Source organism: Lytechinus variegatus, chromosome 3 (assembly GCF_018143015.1).
Source record: "Lytechinus variegatus isolate NC3 chromosome 3, Lvar_3.0, whole genome shotgun sequence".
Classification (NCBI taxonomy): Eukaryota; Metazoa; Echinodermata; class Echinoidea; order Temnopleuroida; family Toxopneustidae; genus Lytechinus; species Lytechinus variegatus.
The window spans coordinates 41,257,497-41,283,465 of NC_054742.1; the positions used below are offsets into that span (position 1 = coordinate 41,257,497).

At 36.1% G+C, this 25,969-nt stretch overlaps 1 protein-coding gene across 2 annotated transcripts in view; it reads right to left on the reverse strand.

Annotated features, from left to right (window-relative positions):
- LOC121411041 (actin-related protein 8-like) overlaps positions 1 to 23,143 on the reverse strand; it is a 41,270-nt gene extending 18,127 nt beyond the window's left edge. For both annotated transcript variants that reach the window (XM_041603514.1, XM_041603513.1), the window contains exons 1-8: positions 22,988 to 23,143; positions 13,828 to 13,998; positions 10,690 to 10,800; positions 8,533 to 8,637; positions 6,851 to 7,024; positions 4,969 to 5,079; positions 4,268 to 4,383; positions 3,358 to 3,511 (exon numbers count right to left, since the gene is read on the reverse strand). In XM_041603514.1, coding sequence (XP_041459448.1) covers positions 3,358 to 3,511; positions 4,268 to 4,383; positions 4,969 to 5,079; positions 6,851 to 7,024; positions 8,533 to 8,637; positions 10,690 to 10,800; positions 13,828 to 13,998; positions 22,988 to 22,996 — 951 coding nt within the window. In that variant the 5' untranslated portion in view covers positions 22,997 to 23,143. The remainder of the gene's footprint in view (positions 1 to 3,357; positions 3,512 to 4,267; positions 4,384 to 4,968; positions 5,080 to 6,850; positions 7,025 to 8,532; positions 8,638 to 10,689; positions 10,801 to 13,827; positions 13,999 to 22,987) is intronic.
- Positions 23,144 to 25,969: the final 2,826 nt, after the last annotated feature.

The following is a 25,969-nucleotide window of genomic DNA, read 5'->3' on the forward strand; positions in this document are numbered from 1 at the left end:
TCGTACCTGCTTTATTTACTTTTCTTTCTTTATTTTGTGCACGTGGACGTCTCGAAATAATAAAATCAGTCATTGCGTATAAAATTCCTATTTCGCGCAATGTGCCAGAAACCACGATGCGCGCAGCGCCATGATATTCTCTTCACATAAGGAACGCTTCTATTGGTTGAAACTGCCAATATAAAGCGCATTTTGATTGGTAAAATTTAAAAAATGGGCGTGTTGCAGATAAGAAGGGGGCAGTCCTTAGAGAGATAAGAACGCGTTAAGAAGATTTTCAGAATACCGATTTGCAATGATTTTAGCATCTTCTTATCTCAGTAAGATAAGATAAAAGATGAGAACAAAGATAAGAACGTTTTCAGAATACCACCCCAGTTCTAAATTTCAATTACTTCGAGCCTGAGACTATGGACAGCGAAAAAAAAAACAAGCATCGGATGAATTGCATTGGCTGCGCTAGCTGCAGCTGCACAACCAGGCTGCGTCGCGTACGTCGAAGGTCGATTGAGCAACCAAACTTCCAAAGCCAAATTAAAGCTTAAATAAACGGCCACCTATCCACATTTTCCCTGGCTTTCTTCAATAATTTCTAGGAAAAATAAGCCAATTGAGGGAAACTGATTGCAATGGCAGAGTGCCATCATCGTTTCGCGTTAGACCTAACCCAGTAAGTATTAAAGTTAAACTTGTCTTAGGGTGGGCATAGCTAGACTTAGGGATGGGAGCTAGATTAGACCCACCTTAATTTCTGATTTTGGGCAGAAAGCTGATTTGATAGACAGCATCCATATCTTAATTTGACCATTGATTCTCTGCAATCAATGTTTAAAGACTATTTCATAATTTTTTTACCATATTGCAAATTTATAAATTTTCCTGGGCCTGCATGACCTGGGCTTGACTGGCCGGCAGAACGCGTAATTTTTGTTCGAGAAATTTCGAAAGCAAAAGAGCAAAGTGACTGAGCTCGTCGTGATTTTATGCATTTTCTAAAGTGAATTTTAAGGATTTCATGTTGAACGCTAAGGCCTAACGGTAACTTGTCAACCATATAATCTTCTAGATCTAGACTCAAGGAATTTACCCTGTACTCCCCAACCATTTATCGGACTAAGGCTGCGTTTATGTGACCTCAACCCAGAATCATGATTTGAATCACGATTTGAATCATGTCAATCAAAACAGCAATATGAATAACGATCCGACAGAATCAGCGTTTATACGACCATCTTTCTAACGCTGTTTCGGGCCGATCCAGTGCGCATCACAGTGGGCAGTTTGACCCAGGAAGCATAGGTCAACATTTTCGCGCGTGTTTCTAAATTCACGTCGGCTGCTAGATTTTTGTTGCCGCCGGAGCCAACGCGTGATCGTTTGTGCAAGTGCAACGTTTACACAGCTTCCGAAAAATAAACCTTTTACTTCCAGAATTCCGTGTATTGTACCTCGTATAGTTTTTGTTTACTTGTATTCAATTTCTGTGAATCCCGGTAAGGGATGCTTGTGCTATCAGGCTGAGCCCAAAGCACAAGCAGAGCCGGCCTGAGTTCGTCGTTAGTCCAAATGGAACTTGAAGACATGAATGACGAAAACAATGAACTATACAAATGACGCTGAAGTACGACCCGGGGGTACAATACACAGAATGATAAATTCATTTAAATGCACATTGGCATATACCGGTACTAGTACACTGGCAGTACTGCTACACGAAAATTAAATTAAACACAGCGCGCCCCTTTGAGTCGAACCCGGAAGAAGCACGACAAAATGACGTCATAGAATCATGATTCAAATCACGATATCGTTTCTACAACCTTTTTCGTTCGTGATTCTACAGAAACGTCTTTCAAAACGCTCCTTTTTCCGTGTTTCATGTTTGTGATTTGAAAGACGTTTATTTCCACTTTCGACTAAACGCAATCGTGATTCTGCAGAATCGTGATTTGAATCATGATTCTAGGGTGAAAGTGTCGAATAAACGCACCCTAAAAAAATCATAACCACCTAGCGGCTAGCCCATGCAGGCTGGCCTTAATTGAACCAAACTTAGCTTGCATGGACCAACCCTAAAATGGTCTAGGTTTAGGCGTCCTATACAATATAGACGGTGAAATCCATCTGTTTTGAGTTTATTATTATTTTTTTTTTTGCATAGACTATCTCATACCAGCAAGTCGTGCTAGGCCTAGATCTATTCTAGATCTACTTAGATATCCAGTGTGGAACAACATCTTCAACAAACAGATCGAGACTAGTCAAAGCATTTGTCTAGTTAGACTAATGTTAGATCTTTAGACTTGGGTCTATCGATCAACTAGACAGGAATAACCGTCGTTTCTGGGGATTTATTCAACAATTTCTGACATTTTACTATAATAAAGCCATAAGCTTTTGGTCTATCGATCAACATGATCAAGATCTAATTTAGATGTAGACTTCACTTATTACTAATTGGAATGTATTTCTAAATTTATGAAGTTTTGGGGAAAATGGTGAAAAGAAATGATAACATACTACTGATAGATGTACGTGAACAAGTTTTTTTAATACCCATTGGCATTGCTGCCGGTTCTGATAAATAAATAAATGAGTCACGGCCTATGGGCTGCAGATAAATGCTGATCGACGCCTAGAACAAGTACCAGTGCTAGACTAGGGGTTTAGATCTAAGCAGACGATGGAGCATATTGTAGCTTAAGCATAGAGTGATGATGGGCTCAGCGAAGAGCTCATAGAAAATAAGGTGGTTATATTCAATCCCGAAATGCTTTGCGAGTGGTCACAAAATCGTCTCGGTGCAAATCACCTATAACAGCCGTCTGGTGAAATCGCTGATAACAACAATCACCGATTTGGTAATGATTTAAGTTTCCTGGAACTTATATTTGTAAAGTTTTAGATATCATTGTATGTTCTCATATGTATGTATATTCCTCAACATATTTTTAATGTTATCTTTGATATTCGTTTCTTGATCGCTACTAATTTGTTATTGTATTTGATCGGCATTTCATTTCGTTGGCATGAACAATAAAATATGCGCGCACTTCAGTTGCATGCGCGTATCTTCCTTAAAGCAGCACGCTTGTGTGTTGCTGCCCTCTACGTTCGTTGTTTACAACTTATTCCTGAAATCTGCAAATTGGAAAAGCTTTTAAAATTGCAATGAATGGAAATATCCAGGGTTCCTTTTTTTTTTAGCTTTCAGGGCTCTTTTGAGCCTTCCGGAAGTAAAATTGCTTCCATGTTGCTCTTCTACTACTGAACATTTCCTCAACAACTACTTCTCCTACTACTCTGGCTCCAATTATTTCTTATTCTATATCCTCTATCAAGCTAATTATAAGGTACCTGATCAAGATGGCAAAATGTTTCTTTCAATTCAATCAACAGGAGTGCATCCATAGTTGTCTCTGGCTTGCATTCTCTGTATGGAAAACGGGCTTTTTCCAGCAACCATGTAAAAGTCCTTGTGATGTCTTTTCCCCCATATGTCATACACACCCTGCATAATAAAGCACACATGATATGAGATCCCTTATCATATAAGAAAATCCACTCGAAGTTGTAGCACGTTGTTCAATCCACCCTCTGTTCATGAACAGTCACTAAATGTAAATGACAACATTGACAGACTTCACACAAATTCACAAGAATGATTACACGAAATGGCAAAGTGAAAGCAAAAAAAAAATATTAACATGAATCTAGTCCAAATCAACCAAGACCAACACAAATACTTTAAAAGATCACTTAATGAGGCCAAAACCCTGTTATCCTTGAATGTCAATATAGTTTTCTTCCCCAACTTAGATTTCAAAGAGGACAATTCAGCTGACAGTTTGTCCATAACTGCAGCTCGCCAGCTCCACCACTTGAAAATTACAGAAAGCTTCCCATTTATGTAGACATATCTGCAATGACATAAAGTTCTAGAAATGAGGCATTACTCAAACGTGAACAGGTGGATATATATTCCATTCTTTTCATAAATTTCATTATAGAAAATCCCTTAATAAAATTATAGCAGAATCCTTGAAATGCGATGAATTAAAAGTACACAGTTTCAAACATTTGAAATATTTTCACTTCATGTACCATACTAGCCCCACATATGAATGAATATGCGCAGCTTTTTGTAAGCAATTTTATTTTGAAAATTATCAAGCTTGATATAAACTTTTCTCAAATTGTTTTAGGAAAGTCCTCACTAAATCTATTCTAATTACTAGACAATTTCCATCTGTTTCTTCTTTATTACCTTGTATTACGATGAGAAAGCCCATCCTCCACACAACATACTGATGTCTTCTGGTCACCAACATCAACAACACAGGCACTGCAAAGTCCACTACCATACGTTGCACAAACAGATTCCTTTAAGAATAAATCAAGGCCAATCCCAAGTAACTTCTCACCTGCATTTAACAATCTTACAAAGAATTTGCGGCATGCCATGTCATTTCAAGCTTTGATAAGAACAGGAAGTTTATATTTGTTCTTGAAATTTAAATAAGCCTATCAAACTTACCCAATATATTTTAATATTCAGTAAAAAGAGCTGAAATCCAAAATAATGTACATGTAGTTAGACCTACTATAGATGTATCTTCGAAATTCAAAATTAAATGCACCATATCACATTTAAATATATTTTTGAAGGTTGGAAAAAATTGATTGGAAAGTCAGATTTCAGTCCAAAAGTACATGCTGCAGCTATCATCTATGATCCCAAATAACTAGATCTCAGGCAATTTTGTTTGATTTTTTTAAAGGTTTCTACAAAGCTACTATGATATTCATCAGGGTGTCTGTAGATTTTATTTTTTTTAGTTTACATACATGTAGATAGAAGGAAATAATGCACAAAGAAATAATCGGGGTTAGACAACTCTTCACCTATTTTATAATTTTATAAATGAAAATCAGAAAAAATACACCTAGGGGCTAAAAAGCACATACCTGATGAACAATAGCTGCTTCAAAGCGTAAGTCAATTAAAAGTAGTTTGACCAATTCCTTTATGTGAGGTCTGTGGTAGATGTCAGGAATTAAAAGTATTGCTCTATATTTCTGCAAAATATAGATAAATAAAGTAAATTAAAGGGTTGACAGAGGCATAACAATGCAAAACTTGTATCTACTATTTGTAGTAAGTTAAAGCTGGGTATCAAAAGACTTGAGAAAAATGAGCAAAATAAACATGGAATTCCATCAAATTTTGGTATTTTACCAATAGCAATATTACATGTAAAACACTGTTACTAATCATAAGTGTCAATTTTCAGCAAAGATTTCAAGATTTCACTAGGTAAGTTCATGACAATGACCCAGGTCTTGATCTATGATAATAGGGTGAAAATTAACCTTGATATTAGAGACTTTCTCAAGAAATTGTTTTCTGCAATATAATCTCATCAAATTAAAATCTGATCATTGTCAATCCCAAATGCAAACATAAGCCAAGTTTGAAGTAAATTGGTCGAGAAGCTCTTCATTTATCATGACCTCTCTGAACTTTGACCTCATGACCAAAAATATCTTTGCTTCCATATACATCCCAAGACCGAGTTTAAAGTAGATCCCTAAAAGGGTTCTGTACTTTATTGATATCAATAAATTTCATACAGAATTGTCTTTTGCCTATGTGAGCCTTGACCTCAATACCCCCACTTCCATACCCCTTAAACTACATTTTCAAACAGAGTATTCCCCCATGTGTACTTGAATCAAGTTGGATATGGTCAATCAAAAGAATCTTTATGGCAATCAGAAGAAATAAAATGGAACTGACAGACAGGTGATTCCCCCAAATATTGCCTTATAATTGCTATAGGAGTTCATCTCCAGATCAACTCCTACTGTACTACCACGATGATCAACATCTTCCATACTACTGCCTTATAGTTCAACAACCACCTCGATCTCCTGGCCCATGCATTTGATTATCTGTCAGGTAGGAGGGGGAGGGGGTTATAATTGATTGTTAATTATATATGGTATGCAAAATTATGCTTGATAGTAAATGTAACAGGGCCCATGGGGGTTACTTCAAAAAGCTGTCCGTATTAAGATATGCATGCTTGACTTTACTACGCACAAATAATGACACTGAAATTGTGTTAAATGATATACCTGTACCATAAATTTCCTTGTTTAAGGGCATATAAGCCTTATAAAATACATAAGATATTATTTCAATTTGGTGACTCTGCCTAGGACCATGATGACTTGACTACTAGACTGAGAATTAATGAACAGACCAACATGTATAATGTTGCTATGACACTTGCACCAATTTTGGTTCTGGCATTGGCACGATAGATCATGACAATGCAGGGCACAAAGTGCTTCAGTGGTTCGCGCCATGGTTCCTAATACTTCACAAGTTAACACATAGGAAAGACATGTTCACACGGTGTTTATGAACAGATCACGCACTACCATGTAATTCACTTCATCACAATTCATTGGTGCATGAAATCGGACTCAACAATGATTTTTGAATAGCCATTCGTTATAGTCAAACCGCGCATGCGTATGCCTTTTATCTGAGACTTGTGTAACCTATTTGTGAACTAGTCGTGTACTAGTCATGAACTAGTCGTAAAATGGCCCGACTTGGCCTGAAAAAAATTTGTCATGCCCGAATTTCAAGAATTCTAAAATTTTTGCACAACACTTCAAGCATTGACACTACACGACATGGAACGACGTGACACAATTCGCAAACTTGTCATAAACTATTCAGGCCCAATAATCATCCAAGTGTCATAGCAGCAGCAGATATACTTGAAAATTCTTCAATTGGTCTCCAAGGCAAGAGTGAATGAGAAAAGCTTACCTCTAATTCTCCAGGTGGAATTCCCAAACTTTTGTCTAACACATGACCCCACAACGTACACAGGTCTTGAATGACAGCAGATATAGAACCGCCCACATTGTTATGAAGATTCAGTTGACCATGCTTCATTGGCCATTGAATATTGTAATCTGATGAATTCTCAAGGTAAAGTGCCTGAAATAGAAAACAAAAATGCAACTCATACACAAACCATTCCTACTTGTAGCCAGTATATCATTGAAGATTTGGCTACGCACAATTTTTTTTCAAACACATATCCACTGCCAATAGTGCACTGTACACTTTTGTGATAAAAGGGATTACACCTTCGGCCCTTTCACACGGTACCAAAATCGTAATTTGAATGATTCCAGTGAAAAATAATTATAATGACAATTTTTTATCATGTGTGAAAACAAACTAGAATCACAAACTCTAATCACAATCATGAATTTGAATACTACTCCGGAGGTGAATTCAAGTTTCACTCATATTACGGTTCAAATTTTACGTCTGAAAAGGTTGAGGGGCGGAGCTTATGTGACCTTTCTAGCACTTCTGTAGATAATACAATTGTAATGCACTCATCTTAGTTTCTTTTTTGCAATGCAGTGCTTTGAATGGATTTGATTGACAAGTCACCAAGGATATAATATCGCCTTTGGTTAGGAATTAAAACTCAAATCACAGTTTTTTAGTTAACGTGTGCATGGTACAAGGATTCTAAAGACGAATTGCAATCATCACCATGATGATTCAACATTCTCATGTGAAAAGGCCTCTTGTATTCTAAAAATAATTTCTCTATAAAGATGCATTTATTGATGTTTCTTCTTTATCTAGTATCCTCCTCCTCCAGTAGTGATTTTATTTTTCTTTAAAAGGGGCTTATTCAAGCTTTAAAAAGGCTTTAAGAAATTAAAAGATGAAAAGAGAAACACAAAGGAAAAAGTCAAAGGATAATTTCTATTACCTATTCAGGATAAAAGGGGAATGAATATAACTTAAGTTTATTTCTTACAGAATTGTCCATAACAAAGGAAAATGATTATTAACTCTTATAGTTCCAGGGTATTTTTAGTCTTTTTATTCGTAGCCATGGATTGCATGATTGCGACAAAAATGTGAATAATAGTTAAAAGTGAAGTAATCTACAAGGTTGCAAAGCACAATTTCTCTATATATTTGTACTTTACTTTTAAATGTGAGTGAATTATGTGATTTAATACATGAACCGGGAGAGCGTTTAATCAAGATAAATCAGATTTGTTGAATAAAACATCTGGCAAATCCATTCATGACCACTCCTTTGAACCGCTATCTTTATTGTTTAGAGACTATTTGTGGGATTCAGATCAAGTTTCATGAACTATATCTATATACTTTCTAAGTTATGATGTCATTTCAAAAACTTAACCCCAGGTCAAGATATGATGATGACGCCGCCGTCGGAAAAGCGGTGCCTATAGTCTCGCTCTGCTATGCAGGCGAGACAAAATGTTGCAATAGAATTTTGTGGCCCTACCTATCATGCCAAGCGTAGAGGGGGGGGGGGACATCATGGCCCCAAGTCCTTTTAGGGTTAAAATAGCGATTTTTTTCCAAATACCATTTCAACATTTTGGTTACAACATAGTGAATAGCAGATACATAATATATAGGCCTTCTAGAAATGCTCATACCTGATCTCCAATGAAGTATTCTGCATTGTTAGCTGTATCTGTCCATGACATATCAGTAAACTCATCCACAGATTGGTGACTCACAGAATCATTGAAGCTATGGACCTACATGCAGGATAAAAAAGTTAAACCAGTATGAGTGACACTTGTTTATTGTTCAAGGAATAGGCAACAGAACACACACAAAGTTATCAACACTAACATTCTCTGGAGGCCATGAATACTTGTGATAATTTTTTTGCCGATGTTCTTCAAGAAAATTTGCCAGTTATCAACTTCAATCCAACACTTCTAAAACTGTCCAACATTCCTTACCCAGAATGCAAAATTTCGATTTTGAAAAATGCCCACTAGAATAAAAACATTACAACCAGTGGCAGATCCAGGAGGGGGGGCACATCCAGCCCATGACCCCCTCCCTTTGAGAGGCATAATCAAAATTTTTAATGTAAATATGTCGTTCTCACACAAGTTTGCCCCCCTTTTGAAAGTCAGAGCATGTATTTTTAATGGGAATAGGTTGTTCATGCACAAATGAGGACATTCTTTTTTTGTACTTGTCAAATTTTATATGGATGAAATGACCTTTATTTTAAACTTTTTTTTTCATTTTGTTTGCTTGTCAAACTTTTCCTCCGGAAAAATGTGTCCCTCCCCTTTGGAAATTCCTGGATCCTACCCGTACCTGTTTTCAACATTCATATCTAAGCAAGTGGAATGCGTCTGGTAGTCTTGAATGAATTACGTGATTCAATACAGGAGCAGTGCTGACTTTGAAAACAACTACTGAATAATTATTCACAAAAAACACAATTCATATGATAATAGAATGCTATTTTCATTGACCCTAAATGACCTTTCACCTTGATCATGTGACTTCAGACTCTTTCAAGACGGTTAGTGATATTACCCTTATGTCCATGTGTCATGAACTAGATCCATAAAGTTTCAAAGTAATTATGGCATTTCAACAAATATCCTCAACATAGCCAAAGTTCATTGACCTATGACCTTTGGCCTAGGTCATGTGACCTAAAACTCGCACAGGATGTTCAGTGATACCTGATTACCCTGACCATGTTCATGAACTAGATCCATTAACTTTCAAAGTAAGGATGGCAATTGAACAAATACCCCCAACATGGCAAAAGTTCGTTTACCCTAAATGACCTTGAATCTTCAGTAGTAATGTGACCTGAAGCTCAAGCAGGATTTTTCAGTGATACACAATTACCCTTATGACTTTATGTCCAAGTTTCATGAACTAGATCCATATAATTTTAAGTTATGATAACATTTCAAAAACTTAACCTTGGTTAAGATTTCAATGTTGCTTCCCCAAACATGGTCTAAGTTCATTGACCCTAAATGACCTTTAACCTTGGTCATGTGACCCGACACTTGGACAGAATGTCAAGTAATATTTTATTATCCTTACATGTATGTCCAAGTTTTATGAACTAGGCCCATATACTTTTTAATTTATGATGACATTTCAGAACTTAATCTTGGCTAATATTTCATTGTTGACAATGCTGCAGTCGCAGCCACCACTGCCGTTGGAAAAGCGGCGACTATAGTCTCACTCTGCTATGCAGGCAAGACAATAAAAATTGAGAAAAAAAAACAGTCTATAGTCAAGCGTTCCTTTTTTCCAAAAAGCCAACTTCGGCATCCAAGATCTAAACCCATAATAGAATGACCAAAATGAAATTGTTGATATCCCTGCAGTTCAAAACAAGCAGATTATATTACATACAACTAGTCAAAATCTGTCAATAAAAGCCATCACAATGAACATAGAATTTCATGGAGAGCTTCAAAGTAAGAAAAGAAAATGAGGACTAAAATGTAATTTTTCTCAAATGCATACTTGGCAAGACTTCTGAACTACGCACAACCCCTATTCATCTCTTGATAGGTTTGATTTCACAAAATCATATTTGATGGTATGCAGAAGAACAACCCTTTCAGATTCTTTCTATTCATTTATAAAATTTGCGAAGTTCAAATGCCTTTTTTGCCTTTGACAGTAAATATTGTTTGGCTTTCTATTGAAGTCAATCAAGTATATTAATCACACTGCAACAAACGTCACCAGCAAATGCCTTATACTTTACGAAAAAAAAACCAATATTGCCCATGCAAAAATCTCACCTCTGATGTATGAACACTTTCTCTCCGGTGTCCTTGTGATGTTTTCCGTGACCATATTGCCTGTTCCACCATCTTCAATGCCTGCTCTCTATGAGCACAGCTACCAGAATGCTACAGCAGAGAAATGAGATTTCATGAGCTATTTACATGGATGGCACATTTCAAACAGTGTATTTTAAAACATGTTTTGAAATGTGTTTTAAAACACTGCATAGGCTTGTGTGTTGTAAACATGTATGGATGTGATTTTAGATGAATGTTGTTTTTTAAATACCGTACTTTTATTTTTGAAGTGGTGGATGGATTATTTTCATCTAACTAATTGAAACTCTCAACAACATTTTTTTTCTCCTCTTCCTCTTTCCCCCTTTATTCTCCCTTTTTCCTTCACTTTTTATAATCTTTTCCTCCCTGTTCAACTGTGCACATCAATCTTTATTAAGAATATTCTCATTTTAACAAACATTCTGAGTGTATTTTTTGGACAGAGAAAGAAACTACTTAAAATAAGCTCAAGAAATTGTACATGTAATAGCAGACCTGCCAACCTCTGGAAAAACATACTAAATACCCCTAAAAGCATTTGAATGAAATGGAAGTGTTGCGCAAGCACAATATTTTACAAATAGACTGTAAAACTGACATCGTACTCTTGAGGTACACACAAAAGCAGGTGAAACTTGCGCTTCATAAAGATGAAGAAAAATACTTTTACATGTACATGGTGTATGCTGGTACACAAGTTAAACTTAACATATTAAACAAGTCAATGAAATTCATATGCATATTGTAAAATCAACCAATGCCTCCTCAATCGAGCATTTCAATCAAGTATCATAATAGAAATAGATAGACTGATCATGCATGTATAGCCACACCCTCTATGACCAGATACTTGAGAACATGCATGTTTTCATACTAGCGCTGAATGCAAAATAGAATTCTTACAAAGCTCACATCTATAAACCCTGCATATCGGATGAATCAGTAGAATACCAGGATAGGCAGTCATCTTATATATTAATAGGAATAGGCACACCCTCTGATCAGATTATTACAGAGATGCCAACTTTTGGAAATCGGAATTAGGGAGGATTTGCAACCGACACCAAATTATGTGTGCTACACGCACATAGTACATGTATGTGTACTTGATGTAGGCCAATGCAGGCATACAAAAATAACAGGATGACTAAATGATACAAAGAAAAATTGGGGGATAAAGTGGTTTCCTAATGACTGAATGCATTCTGCATTATAATCAACATAATAGATCAATGTGAACTGTGTGAAGTAGACTCATGTCTGTCCTAGCGAACATAATTTTTTGAGTACGGCGTACACGCATGTGTAGCCACACCCTCACTGCTCACTTACAAGATGTTATGGTGCATGCATGTTTTCAATTATAGAGTTTGTAACAAAGCTCGAACCTATACTTAAAACATAAAATGACGATGATGAACCACACCCCAATCTGATCATTGATCGATCAAGCAAATGGGATTACATTTCAAGTGAATTGGTTAAAATACTTGAGATGGTGAACAATAAATAATGCAATTACCACAAGAATACCCCTGGTCTGCAGTACTAAGGTTTGCAAAAATTCTAGAGGTACTAACCCTAACCCAATGATACAAAAGAAAACCCTGACAAATTGGAGATAAGTAGTTATTAATTGAGTGAAAATATTCAGCATTGAGAATAATTAATTTTTAACCAAATTGTCATATGTGTAGCTTACAAGCATGCCTAGCCACAACCTCACTGACAAGACATTATGGCACATGCGTGTTTTCAATTATAGAGTTTGTGGCGAAGCTCGTATACCATTAAAACATAAATTAGCCTTGTGTAAGCCACACACCAATCTGATCAGAGAGTGATGTGAAGCACGCACGTGTAAGTTCACGCATGACCAACGGTATTAACACAACAATCATAGAACGACAATCGGGATTACATTTCAAAACGGATGTTTAAAATACTTGAGATAATAGGAGCGCCTTGAGCACCTAACAAGGTGGATATGTGCGCAATATAAATACCCTATATATTATCATTATTATTACAATTATTCTCATTCAATGCTCAATCAAGCAAATGGGATTACATTTCAAGTGAATTGGTTAAAATTGTTGAGATGGTGAACAATAATGCAATTACCACAAAAATACCTCAAATCTTTAGTGCTAAGTTTTGGAAAGATTCTAAAGGCACGTATGACACAAAAGAGACAAATTGATTGCATTGCATTATTTACATCTGTGATCAACGCTTGACATCGCAATCTGCATATCATTATTCATTAACAAATCAGCTGCTAACAACATGGGTAGAATGATAGCATAGAAGGCACAGAAAGCACTGTTTTAGGGTACCGAGAGTGTTGTTAGGGGATTTGAGTTTTGTTACTCGGGAGACATACACACACTTGAGACAATTACGAGTTCATTTCAATAAAATCAGAAAAAGGGGAAAGAGCTAGAGGATATATGGCATCATCCTTCCATTTATTGCATATTCATGGCCACATGCTGCTCAGTAATATCATTCACAAAATACAGTGTTAATTTTTTAATATTCAAGAATTTTGTTATTCCTCATCAGATTTTGATAAAATTTTCAGCAATTTGCTCATCTAACTTTACTCCATTTATTCATATATTGTTGTGTGGGGCCGGAATACCCCTATAATTCGGTCGAGGCCTATTTTAAATTACTTGGTATAAGAAAGGGAGACAAGTTTTAAAGGGAGAAATTATTCACCAACATCGTCACTATTGGTGACCTTGGCACTGTTGGCGATTTGTATTAACATTATAGCGCCACTTTTAGCTTCTGCTGGGCCTTTTATTGTTAGTTTATTAGGAATTCGGGTAAGCTTCTGTGATTTTGTCGATAACGATAGGCCTCCTGATAGTGCTCTGTTAGTGAAAACAATGCGTCTAGGCGGTGTTCACCAGTGAAAGATGTGACTGGCCCTACTGTTAGCGTTCTGATAGCTTTCAACGCTTCTGTGCGGCCACCACTGGACTATTGATATAAGAATTTACAGAGTGCATGAAACACCCAAGTGAAGACCAACATATATCCCATGATATCTCACGAAAAATAAGTTTCAGATTCACTTACACCAATCCCATTCCTGTGAAGAAGCTTTTCTTCAAATCTGTCTTTCTCCATACCATGATTACGTCTAGCAATCACTTGTGGAATTGCTACTGGATAAGGATCCGAGGCACGTCCAATACGAAGCCAATAAGAACCTGGGTGAATCACAATCACTGAACTCTGGTGAAGTGGCTGAGATAGAAAAGAAAAATAAAAATACACTACAATCAAGAATGAAACTGTGCTACCATGCATGCCATTTGAGAATAAATGCATCAAGCAAAAGCGCAAGCCAATATAAATAATAATAGGTATATTTACCAAGGGTAGCCACTTCAGTTTCGAAAACTGTTCTACCAGCGGCCCCTGCTATTATTATTACCCCGGCTTTAGCTGAGCTGCCTAGGCGCTCAAGCATTCAAGCTAGTGAGACATGTGTTGTTTTTTTCCGGAAAAAAAGAGAATGTGATAAAATGGTTGCGATGCACCCTGATTTACTGGAAAATTATCTTGTCAAAAGGGGCTTTTACAATTGCTTGTGCGATCGTTTGCGATCATTTGGTCACAATATATGTTGCACAGGATCGCGACGGTTGTAAGCATTCCACCACCAATCATGAAAGGGGCTTAAGTTCTTTCTGTGATTTGGTTAAGATATTTTCATACAAAAATAATGTGGTTGTAGGTAGAAAATATTGGAAAATGTATGTAATCAAAGTAAGTTTAGATTGAAATCTCATTTCCCCCACGTACTAACAGTTAAATTCAAAAAAAGAAAAGTTAATCTCGGCAAGTATGCATCCAGATAAGGGGAGGAAGGATAAGAGAGGTCGGACTGTACACTACAATTAAGTATAAAGCAAATGATCATAAATGTTGGTCATAAAGTTCATAATTATATAAGAACAGCAGGAGACCCTTATTTATTTTGCCTTTTTTAAGGGGAGGGGGAGGTAGGAGAAGGAAAGGGTAACTGATGAATATACAAATAGGTGTATCGTAAAAATATCCATGTGTACAGTCAATGCAATATTAAATTACTATAGGAATTCATGTACATGTAGCTACAATGACCCAACCCCCCCCCCCCCCACCGAGTAAGTAAAATATACACATTTCTTATCTTCTGATAATTTGAAATGTCAAGTATTATGAAACTTTTATTATTTTAAAAAGCCTTACATAAAAGTACCAAGAAAATTACGGTATGCTTTTGAAAATCATATAGCACTGGTCAATGTTAATGTGTAATGTTAGTTACCGACAGGTAATGATGAACAGTTTGAATCAAAGACAAGGAATTAAAAAGATTTTTTCATGGAAATGTTTCTAGAAACTCAGGTATACTTCCAAATCAAACTCACTTTCATGTGAAGCCTTGCAATGATTCCACACTTCCACCTGCTATCTCTATGGCAAATTAAGTGTAATGTCAGTTACCAGCATGGTCATGGAAAAATTATCATAGCCCCCAAAAGACAAAAACAAATTATTTAATATTTTGACCGCACGCCACCGCAGCTCCCAGCAAACTGACGTACCGTACTTCTCCAATAATCGCAAAGCATATCACAACTAAAATATCGCCCCATACGATTAAACTATGAAATACATCTTCCAAGGTATAACTCCTTATGCTACAATATCTAGAACGAGGATATGGTACCTCCTTTCAATTTTTAATGGTAGAGGAAAGAGTAAAAAGATGTTGAGAATTTAACAATATAAATTATGCATGCAAAAATGCGCGCAGCTACATAATCTATGAAAAGGAGCGCTAATGAATTGAAATATTGAAATGGCGCGGCACACACTGTCACTGCAGTGGATAACCTGAAGGGGAGTAAAAATCATCTACTATACGTAGGCTTACTCCCCACGAAGCCTGGCGCTTGTATATATAGGCTTCCACACACCAAGGGAAAAGGCAACTGTATGCGCCAAACTGCTAATTATGTTTAGAATCTGAGGTTAATACTTCTGTACATGGGTAAAAATATTGGTTGGCAACGTTTGGCAAAAAATGGATAATTATGGTTACAAAATGACGACAAAATGCGATAAAATAATAGAAGTAGAAGAGAGTTTACTTACGTTTGTTGTCATCGCCATCTTTGATCCTTTGTTAATGCAACCTAGTTACGTGACACGTATAGAGGGCGGCAAAATCATAAGCGGTGCTACAAGATTAAAGTGCTAAAATGTCCCGCTTCAACCACTGAACTGAAAATACGTATTTCAGTGGTTGAAGCGGGACATTTTAGCAATTTTCAATCTAGCACTGCTCATGATTTTACTGCCCTATAGGTAAAGTAAACTCTCTTCTACTAAGTTCTCCTTTTATTATTTTATCGCATTTTGTCATCACTTTGTAACCATAACTATCCATTTTTTGCCAAACATTGCCAACTGGTATTTTTACCCATGTACAGAAGTGTTAACCTCAGATTCTAAACATAACTAGCAGTTTGGCGCATTTTTATAGTTGCCTTTTCCCTTGGTGTTTGGAAGCCTATAATACAAGCGCCAGGCTTCGTGGACGTGGGGAGTAAGCCTACTTATAGTACCGGTCACTCATTCAATGAACAAGGTTATGATATAACCTAACCCAGGGAAGGGTTAGTTCACTGCTACCATGTTCATTGCTACCATCCTGCCTGTGGAGAATCTACAGGTAGAACTATGGTATGCCAATGCTGTATTGAGCACACACTTTAAAAAATCATTAAAATATCACTTTTGTGACCAAAATTACTAATTTCCATAGAGTTGCAATTTATTTTTCATTAGTAATTTGGGAATAATTTTTAAATTCACCAGAGAGCTCAAACAACTTGAATTTTGGGAATATTTTTGTGTACGCCCTCTATTGGTGGAAAGTAATATGGCAAGAAAATTTTCATTTTTCAATCTCTATTTTTAATTAAGAAAAAAATGAATAAAAAATTAAATTTACATAAGAGCCAAGTTATATGATGAAAAGCTGTAGTGAAAACTGACAGTGTAAGAAAATCAAGCATTTGTCCCATAGAAAAGGAGAAAATAAGTCAAACATTGCCACCCTTATTTTGCCACACATGAGATGTAACTGAGAACAAGGTTATATCAAAATCGGGGGCCTGTTGCATGAAATGGTCTTTCGTAGAACCATTCTACATAAGAACGAGATATCGCTCAACTGTTTCACAAAGCCGATTTGGGCGATACGAAGAATGGTCCTTGGAAAGACACCTCCAGACATGTCCTATGTAGGCATGATCTTCTTTGCACACCGCCCGCCACCGTCGGCATTGAGAGAAAATGCGTTTACGGCAAGCCACACTGACATATCACCTTTAAACATATTTTAGGGGGTTGATGATGCATTTTATCTGGGATGGCGCCAAGTTATTTTTTATATGGGGGCTAGTTGTCATCAATTTCACGTCGACAAGACGACCAAAAACGGATGTCATTTTAACTTCTCCGGGGGTAATGCAGGGGGTAATGTAGGCCCAAATATTTTTTTTAAATATGTCTTTGTTTATTCTCCCTCCGTCCTATCCCCACCCCTTATCCATTAAAAAAATAAACTTGAACTATCGAAATGGGCGGCACTATCTCTCTGACCCCTCATGCTTTCTCATTATAGATATAAATTGAACAACATGAAAGACTTCTTTAAAAGAAATTTTGTAAGGAAAAAATTCAACGTTTATAACGTTAAGCAAAAACAAAAAAAAATGATACAAAACTAAAATGTTAAACATCTAAATCATTTATTTATTTTCATTTAATTTTCATTATGATTATTATTTTTTGATGAGATTAATTTTAATCAATGAAAATTAATTCTTGGATTTGATATAACTTGAGATGTGAAACAGTGAAACAAAACAAAAATCTGCAGTATCAAAATAGCTAATAAAAATTTAAGATACAGATTAGGCCTATATACGAATCCATCACATGAAGATAAGTTCATCAAATAAAATATTATGAAAAGTCTGAACAAAGAGGCGCATTTTAAATCGTAGGGTAGGCCCCCTTTCGGCTCCTATGTCATGTTAAAAGAATCACGGTAGTCTCTACTCCTTAACTTTGAAATGTTGAACATATATATATTGTATATTCTTAAACCTTATATTCTTATATAAACTTCCATAAATCAAGTGATCAGCTTTAAATATGACCAACGTTTATGATCGTTGTAATTTTTAGCATTTTTTCTGTTAATAGTATTTTCTCCATTGCGGATTGCACAACTTTTTCTGTGTTTTAATTATTATTGCAAAGCACTACTTTATTCACTTGGAAATGTTTGCAGCAATGTTCATATTTTCCTTCTCTTCGGTTACTCATCATGCAACTGAGGTATGTTTATACTCTAATCACTCACATTTGTATTTCTTGCGTTATATCTGACAAATAAAATAAATAAATTAGATTTTTCACACGCAGCCTCTCATATTTTCCCCTTTAGTCTCATACAATCAGACACTGTTGATTTTGTACTCCATTCAAACCCTATTTTTACTCAACAAATAACATATTAACGCATAATTTGCTAAATTATAATTATACATAAGTATTCTATAAAAAATACAGAATATTGAACTAATAAAATGTCGAAATTACTTAGTTAAATCAATTTTTAAATCAGACAAGGGTCTCTTTCGTTGAAATATCAATGAAAGGTGTCTCTAAACGGACACCATGTTCTAAATAAGTGAAATAATGAAAAAATCGATTTTATTCAGTTATGTTTGTGAATCTTCAAAGTTTTTTCTATTTTTACCACATAGACTAAGCTCCATACTTAAATTCTACAATCAGTAATAAATAAAACATCATTTGATCTCCTTTTATTGAAATAAATGATTTTATGAAGTCGTCATTCTGAAATAAAAGGTTTAGGTGACGATGAAGACTAAATATTTTTCCGATACTATCGATATCAGACGATGTCGCGGACTTGGAAGACAAAATTGCCTTCGTGAAACGGAAAGCGCTGATTTGTCGCCAATCTTCCTATCTCGGAAGAATGGTCCTAGGCCGTTCCTACGTATTGCTCATCTCATCATGCAACAGGCCCTTTGTTCATTGAATGAGTGGATGGTAGCAGTGAACAAGTGGGTAGATAGATGATTGGTACTCCCCAGAAGCCACTCATTCAATGAACAAGGTTATGATATAACTAGTGCTGCAGCCGAACCGCCGAACCGAACGGAAGTTCGCCGAACTTGGCACTTCCGAACCGGACCGAACCGAACGCCAAGGCCTGGTTCGGAAGTTCGGTAAAAAAAAAAAAAATGTTAATATGCGTAAGTGCGATGACTACATAGATTTAACTATAAAATTAAACAAAAAAATATTGGTTAGTGATTGTGCACAAAGAGAATTCCACTCAATATATTTTTAAAATCCACTATGATAGCTCCCATCACGTCTTTGATTGAACTGTTATCAACTTAAGAATATTTTATTAACATAAATATATTTTTTCTTGATAAAATGAGGGGACATTTTGAAGCTAAACTCGGTATAAAAGTGTGGTGTAATTACGTATTGCCATAATCGATCGTGATCGTAATCGGACCTAATCATTTTGTATTTAATAAAGAAAAAGAACCAGACATAAATTCATTCCTCGTAAATGACAAAGTATGACAGTTTCGGTCTCGTGTTTGATTAAATTTTTATCATTTTCAATTTTTTTTTATAAACATGAATATATTTTTTTCCTTATAAAATGTGGGGACATTTTAAGCTTAGCTCAGTTAAAAAGTGTAGTTGAATTACGTATTGCTGTAATCGGACGTACATTTAATTGTTTTGTATTTAAAAAAAGAAAAGACAAGACAAATTAATTCCTTGTGACTGACAAAGTAATGGTAAAGTATACATATTCCACCTTCTGAAATTTCCATATTAATATAAAAGATAAATAAATAAGAGATGAAGGAATGAGGGTGAAAAAACAGAAAATATAAAAATTCAAACCAAATCAACGCATGTTCCCTGATCGATGTTCCGGAAATGGTTGGTAAGGAAAGTTGAAACAGGAAGTCCAAACAACCTGCTCTCGGTTGCTATTATACAGGTAAAATTCGTATTCCGAACTTGAAACGTTTTTCCATTGTCAATATTTTCTTAAAAGTGGTTTAATCTGGTCAATTACTGAAAATGAAATGATAAATTATCAGTTCCGTCTTAGTTCTGACGATCAACGCCGGGTGATTTCACAACACTAAAATACAGTGTACAGTCCCATGTACTCATTTTCGTGTTGGAAATATGTTTGAAGTCACGTAGCGTCGATCTTTCTGGACCAAGAATGGACTGATATTTTATCTTTTTAAAGTAATTCATTGACCAGATTTCACCAATTTTAAGAAAATAGGGACTTTCTAAAACACTCATATTCTTTGGAATGTGAATTTTACCAGTATAATAACAGTTGAGTGGAGGTTGTTTGTCTACTGTTTCGACATTCCCGATCAACACTTTCCAATTTGAGAAGCTGCGTTGGCAATGACATCGTAATTAGGCCTGGGACGATTGTCATTTTCACCATTCGATTATTTCCTGAAAAAATAATCGAATGATTCGATTGCTCGTTGGGGAATCACGTCTTTTAAGTCACAATAGGTGACCTAATTTATGGTGACCCCCCCCCCCATTAAGAAATCTCCATAAAAGTCACATGTTTAGCATAAATGAAAGTAGGCCCTTTTCCCCCTTTTCCATGATTTTTATATCAAAAGAAACTACATGAAATGAGATTAAATCTTTCAGTATATTGTTCCAATGAAAATCTTTCCTAAATCAATGCTGTTACTCTGGCATCATGCATGCATCCCTCCAAGTGCCACACCCCTGCATATGAATGAATCAGCCCAGATCAGCTGAGTCCAAAGTCCAAAGCCCAAAGACGTAAACAACTCATTCATGAAGTATTCTTTGAGATTGACCCCAAGTGGAGCATTTCACTTGAAAAATTTCATCCCTTGCCCACACCATGTCTCCGCCCCCACTTGTGGTACTGCCCACGATGCTACACATGTATTTAAAAAATAATATTTTGCAAAATACTTCATTTGAAATACCTTCAAAATTACGATTTTTTTATCATTTGAACCTACATGTATAAGTATAACTGGGTCTATTTTGGGAGACTAGTCGAGAAAGTACTGGTGAAGACGGGCGCATGTTGGAATGTCAGAGATGCCAAGTTCAAAAAAATGTTATGCGTGAGATTTTCATGACTCGACGTCTCTGTGAGCACGCAGCCAGTACTTACACTCGTACGTTGCGAAAAAGCGCGCGCGCAACGCGCGCACGCATGAGATATAGGCTTCAAAACCATGAGATGCACACACGCGATTCATCGTATCACGTACTAGCTGTGCGCTGACTGCACTATCGATTCGTCTCGCGTGCCGGGCTAGACGCGAAGGCGGTCGGCCAGTCGTATAATCTGGTGATTAATGCTACTTTTTCTCTTTTTTTTCTGTCGGGTCCCGATGCGTGAGAAAAATGGGTGCCATGCGTGAGATCGTGAGACGGACCCTGAATGCGTGAGACTTGGTAGCTCTGGAATGTCGTTTTCATTGTGTGAGGGGGATATAAAAAAGGTTGCATTGTTTTGAAACATGAAAGGAATTGTCCGGCTCCCACCCTATCTTTCTCTCTCTCTCTCTCCCTCACACACACACACACACACACAGATGGGGGAGGGGTCAATTCATTTCTGAAGTCATGACCTTTCCTGATAAGGGAACCACTGCCTTCTTCTTTGTTTCCCAAAGTTTCATTGGCTATCCGAAGGTCCAATCAGCTCAAGTGAGCTGGTTGTGTGTTTACTTATTGTTTTGTGCACGCAGACAATGACTTATTTTGTGTATCGACGGCAAGGTCGGGTGGGATTAAAATTTTCGGAGCGCTTTCATGTTGGTGTGTAACTGTGAATGTGATACAATCATTGATAATTTTTGAAAAATTACCTCGGTAACATAATTTTTAAACCTGTATGAAGTATTCAAAAAACGTTGTCATCGTTGTTTTCTTGTTTTTGTTATTATTACTTGGGTATTCGAGTTATCCCAATGTCATAATCAGGATCTACCGAACATTTGATTAGTGTAAATTTTTCTAATCGATTGGTGATTGGCGGCATGCCAATCGAACCATTCGATCAATCGATGTTTACTCCCAGGCCTAATCGTAATCGATCATGATCATAGCTACATGAAATAATCATGAAAAAAATATTCTGATCTTTGTAATTCTGTTTCTGTCCTGATTCTCTCATTATCAATATTTTTCTTTTTTTTAAATTTTCATTTAAAAAAAGAAAGTAGAAATGACTGTCATTTTTGTTTAAAGATTAAAACAAAAGAAAAGTTCAACAATTTTCATAACTATTCTTTTTAGAAACAAAATTTATTATAAATATATGACAGATCATCCTGTAGATCACTTGTTTGTGGGTCGGCGATCTTTATTTTTTATATGTTAAATTTAATTTGGCATTTATTGCCGAACCCCGAACCGAACCAAAGTTCGGAAAAAAATTGCCGAACCCTGCCGAACCGAGCCGAACCCGAACATGCCGCCTGACTTGCAGCACTAGATATAACCTTGTTCTCACTTATCTCCATGTGTGGCAAAATTAGGGTGGCAATGTTTGGCTTATTTTCTCTTTTTCTTTGGGGCAAATGCTTGATTTTTTTACACTGAAAGTTTCCATTACACCTATTATTCATACAACTTGACTCTTATTTAAATTTGATTCTTTGAATTATTTTTTTCTTAATTAAAAATAGATATCAAAAAATGAAAATTTTCTTGCCATATTACTTTCCACCAATAGAGGGCGTACAAAAAAAATGCCCAAAATTCAAGTTTTTGAGCGCTCTGGTGAATACAAAAATTATTCTTAAGTTACTAATGAAAAATAAATTGCAACTGTATGGAAATTAGTAATTTTGGTCACAAAAGTGATATTTTAATGACTTTTTAAAGTGTGTGCTCTTTACAACATTGGCATACCAAAGTCCTACCTGTACTAGATTCCCCACAGACAGGGTGGTAGCAGCTATGCCAGAGGCCCCAGGCGAGCACTGGACACTGACACACACGAGAAGAGAGGTGACTTCTGATTTATTTCAGGATAAGGCTCCGGCCTATGTGTACTTACCTCGGCCATCTCAAATAAGAGGGTCTAGATTTACTGCGGCGAGGTCTAGAATCTGACTGTTCAACTCTTTCTAAAATTCTAGATCATATCTCGCTTCGCGGGCCGGATCCGGAGCACCCTGGCCTGGGTTAGATCTTTTGTTGACATCATATTTATGAGGTTGGGCGTATGGTGTCTCCAATCAGTCCAGGAAAAATAGCCGATTTGGGGGGTCAACCTCAAACAAATTGCAATAGAATTTTTTTCACCATAATGCATTTCCCTGAAGTACCCAAAATGACATACTAAAAGTCCAGAAAAATCCCAGTGGTGGAAAAAACGCCTAATTCGCATAAATCCAAAATGGCCGCCAAATTTTCAGAAAATTTGAATTTTTGTACATAGATTTTGACATGAACATTTAATTGCCACAAATTGGTGTCATATGAAACAGAAATACATTTTCTACAATTTGGTATTTTATAAGGGATAAATAGGTATTTTGGATGATATCTTTAAGTGGAAAACTTCATTTTCCCCAAAAATTTAAAATTTTGGAAATATATGATTTACATAAATCTGAGAGAAATAAAGCAATTACCTTGACATGAAGTTCCAGAAAACTGTATTGATATACTATTAGCATGTGGATGAAATTCTAACTTGGTCTCTTTCTTTTTAATCCATTTATAAGGTATCAAAGTTGACTACTCAAATTTCACAAATGTCGCTTTTGTATGCATTTTCGAAAAACTATAATTAATGTGTATAGTTAAAAATTGTATGTATTTATCTACCATTTTTTAACCACTGGGAGATAAGATTGGCCGTTTCTCTGTCAGCTACACTAAAGTGCTGGCACATCAAGTCAGCCCCCCCCCCCTCTCGAGGGGGCCGGGGGGGCTGTCGAAGCCACGCCCCCTGGATTTATCATGTTGTACAGTGTGTATCAAAATAAATGCAACCACATTTCATTTCAATTTTTTTGTAAAAACTTGTGTTAGCTCTATATATAGCTGTATAGTCCAGGAAAAAATAACTGATTTGGGGGGTCAACTGCAAACAAATTGCAACGATTTTTTTTCACCGCAATGCATTTCCATTAAGTCCCCAATATGACATACTAAATGTCCAGAAAAATCCATGTAGTGGAAAGACGTCTAATTTGAATAATTTCAAAATGGCGGCCATCATGAGAATTTTTTATTACTTATAGTAGTGCAAACACTGGTATGATCATACCACTTTTAATAATTATGATTAAAGTATTTAACTTTCACTTACCATAGGCTTCATTTTAAAATTAGATGTAACCTCTGCTGACCTCTAGAGGTCAATGACCTTAGGGTCAACGACCTCAAGATATCAGAAAATTGATGTTTTACATTTTTAGTTCATGATGAATATTATAATATTAATACTGAGCAAACAAAATCTTTCGATATTGACTTTCGAGGTATCCTGTTATTCTAGAAAGAATTTTGTGCATTATAAATTCTGACCTTTGACCCTGGCAAAGGGCAATAACCTTAACATATGTTCGAATATTGCCGGAATTGATACTTAGCTTCAGTAGTTTATGATAAACAGGCCTCTCGTGTCAAAATTGCAATACAAATTATTTCAACACAATGAATTTCCACAAAGTCTGCAGACATACTAAAAAAAAAATGTAGTGGAAAGAGATTTAATTTTCATAAATAAAAATGGGGCCATCGTTAGAATTGTCCATGATTACTATAGTAGCAGTACCAACACTGGTCTGATCAGAGGTCAATGACTTTGAAATATCAGACAACTGATGTTTTGCATAATTATTTCATAAAACAATAGTTAAGATGCAAAATAGATATGTTTTATTGACTTTCAAGGTATCGATCCTGATATTCTAGAGAGAATTTTGTAAATTGGAAGTTCTGACCTCTGACACTGTCTGGAGAGATGACAAAGGTCAATGAGCTAAAAGTTTTAGAATATTGACACTGACTGGTTAATGATATACAATACAAGGCTTTCACGTAAAAATATTGCAATACAATATATTTCAACACAGTGCATTTCCATGAAGTTTCCAAAATGATATACTTTAAGTCCAGTAAAATCCAAGAGGTGGAAAGATGCCAATTTGCATGATTTACATGATTATCCCATTCCAGGTACAGTATAAACACTGGTTTATCATAACCCTTTTAAAAATCAAAGCCCTAAACAGTCACTGGTGAGTAGCTCCGTGGTATATCCTGTCATAAACTTCCTTTTAGAAATAGAAGTCAAATTTGATCTTTGCTAACCGGCTCTACGGGTCAATGACCAGTGGAGTAGCTACGGGGGGGGGGGCCTGGGGGCACGTACCCCCCTGAAAAAAAATTGGCAGAAAAAAAAGAAAAAGGGGAAAGATGAAATTAAAGAAAAAAGAAAAAAAAGGAAGAGGAAAACTAAAGAGGAGGAAGACGAGTGAATGAAAAAATGTGAGGGGAAGACTTGCAAAAAAAATCTTTCACGTTACCATACTCCGTTTTGCTTGCGGTTCGCGCCAGAATTGCCTGTTCGATGAGTTTCATATCTTGCTCAATAGGCTGATATGGAGCAAGTTTTGAAGTCAATATACAAAACATATTTTAGCTCGGACATCGAGCTTTCATTATTTTTTTTTTCATTTACAAATTTAAGTGCTCTGTAAAATGTCCGTTTTATGGTCTACATATCAGCATTTTATGCTCACGCTGCGTGGTCACATTGTTTGATTTGCCAAGTTCATATTGTCTACGTGTATTCCATAATGTTCCATTAAACAAAATTAATGTATTCAGAATGCCCAGATTCTAGGTCTAAATCTAAGACATGCGCGATAGCCTGCATGTTCTTTATTTAAAATGTACTTAAATTATCCAGTTTCACATCAAAATATAAATAATTGTCTGCTCACGCTTCACGATCGCATAATGATACCCAATTAACTATATCCTATTTATGATTTACAAAATATGAATAGAGTGTCCTGCT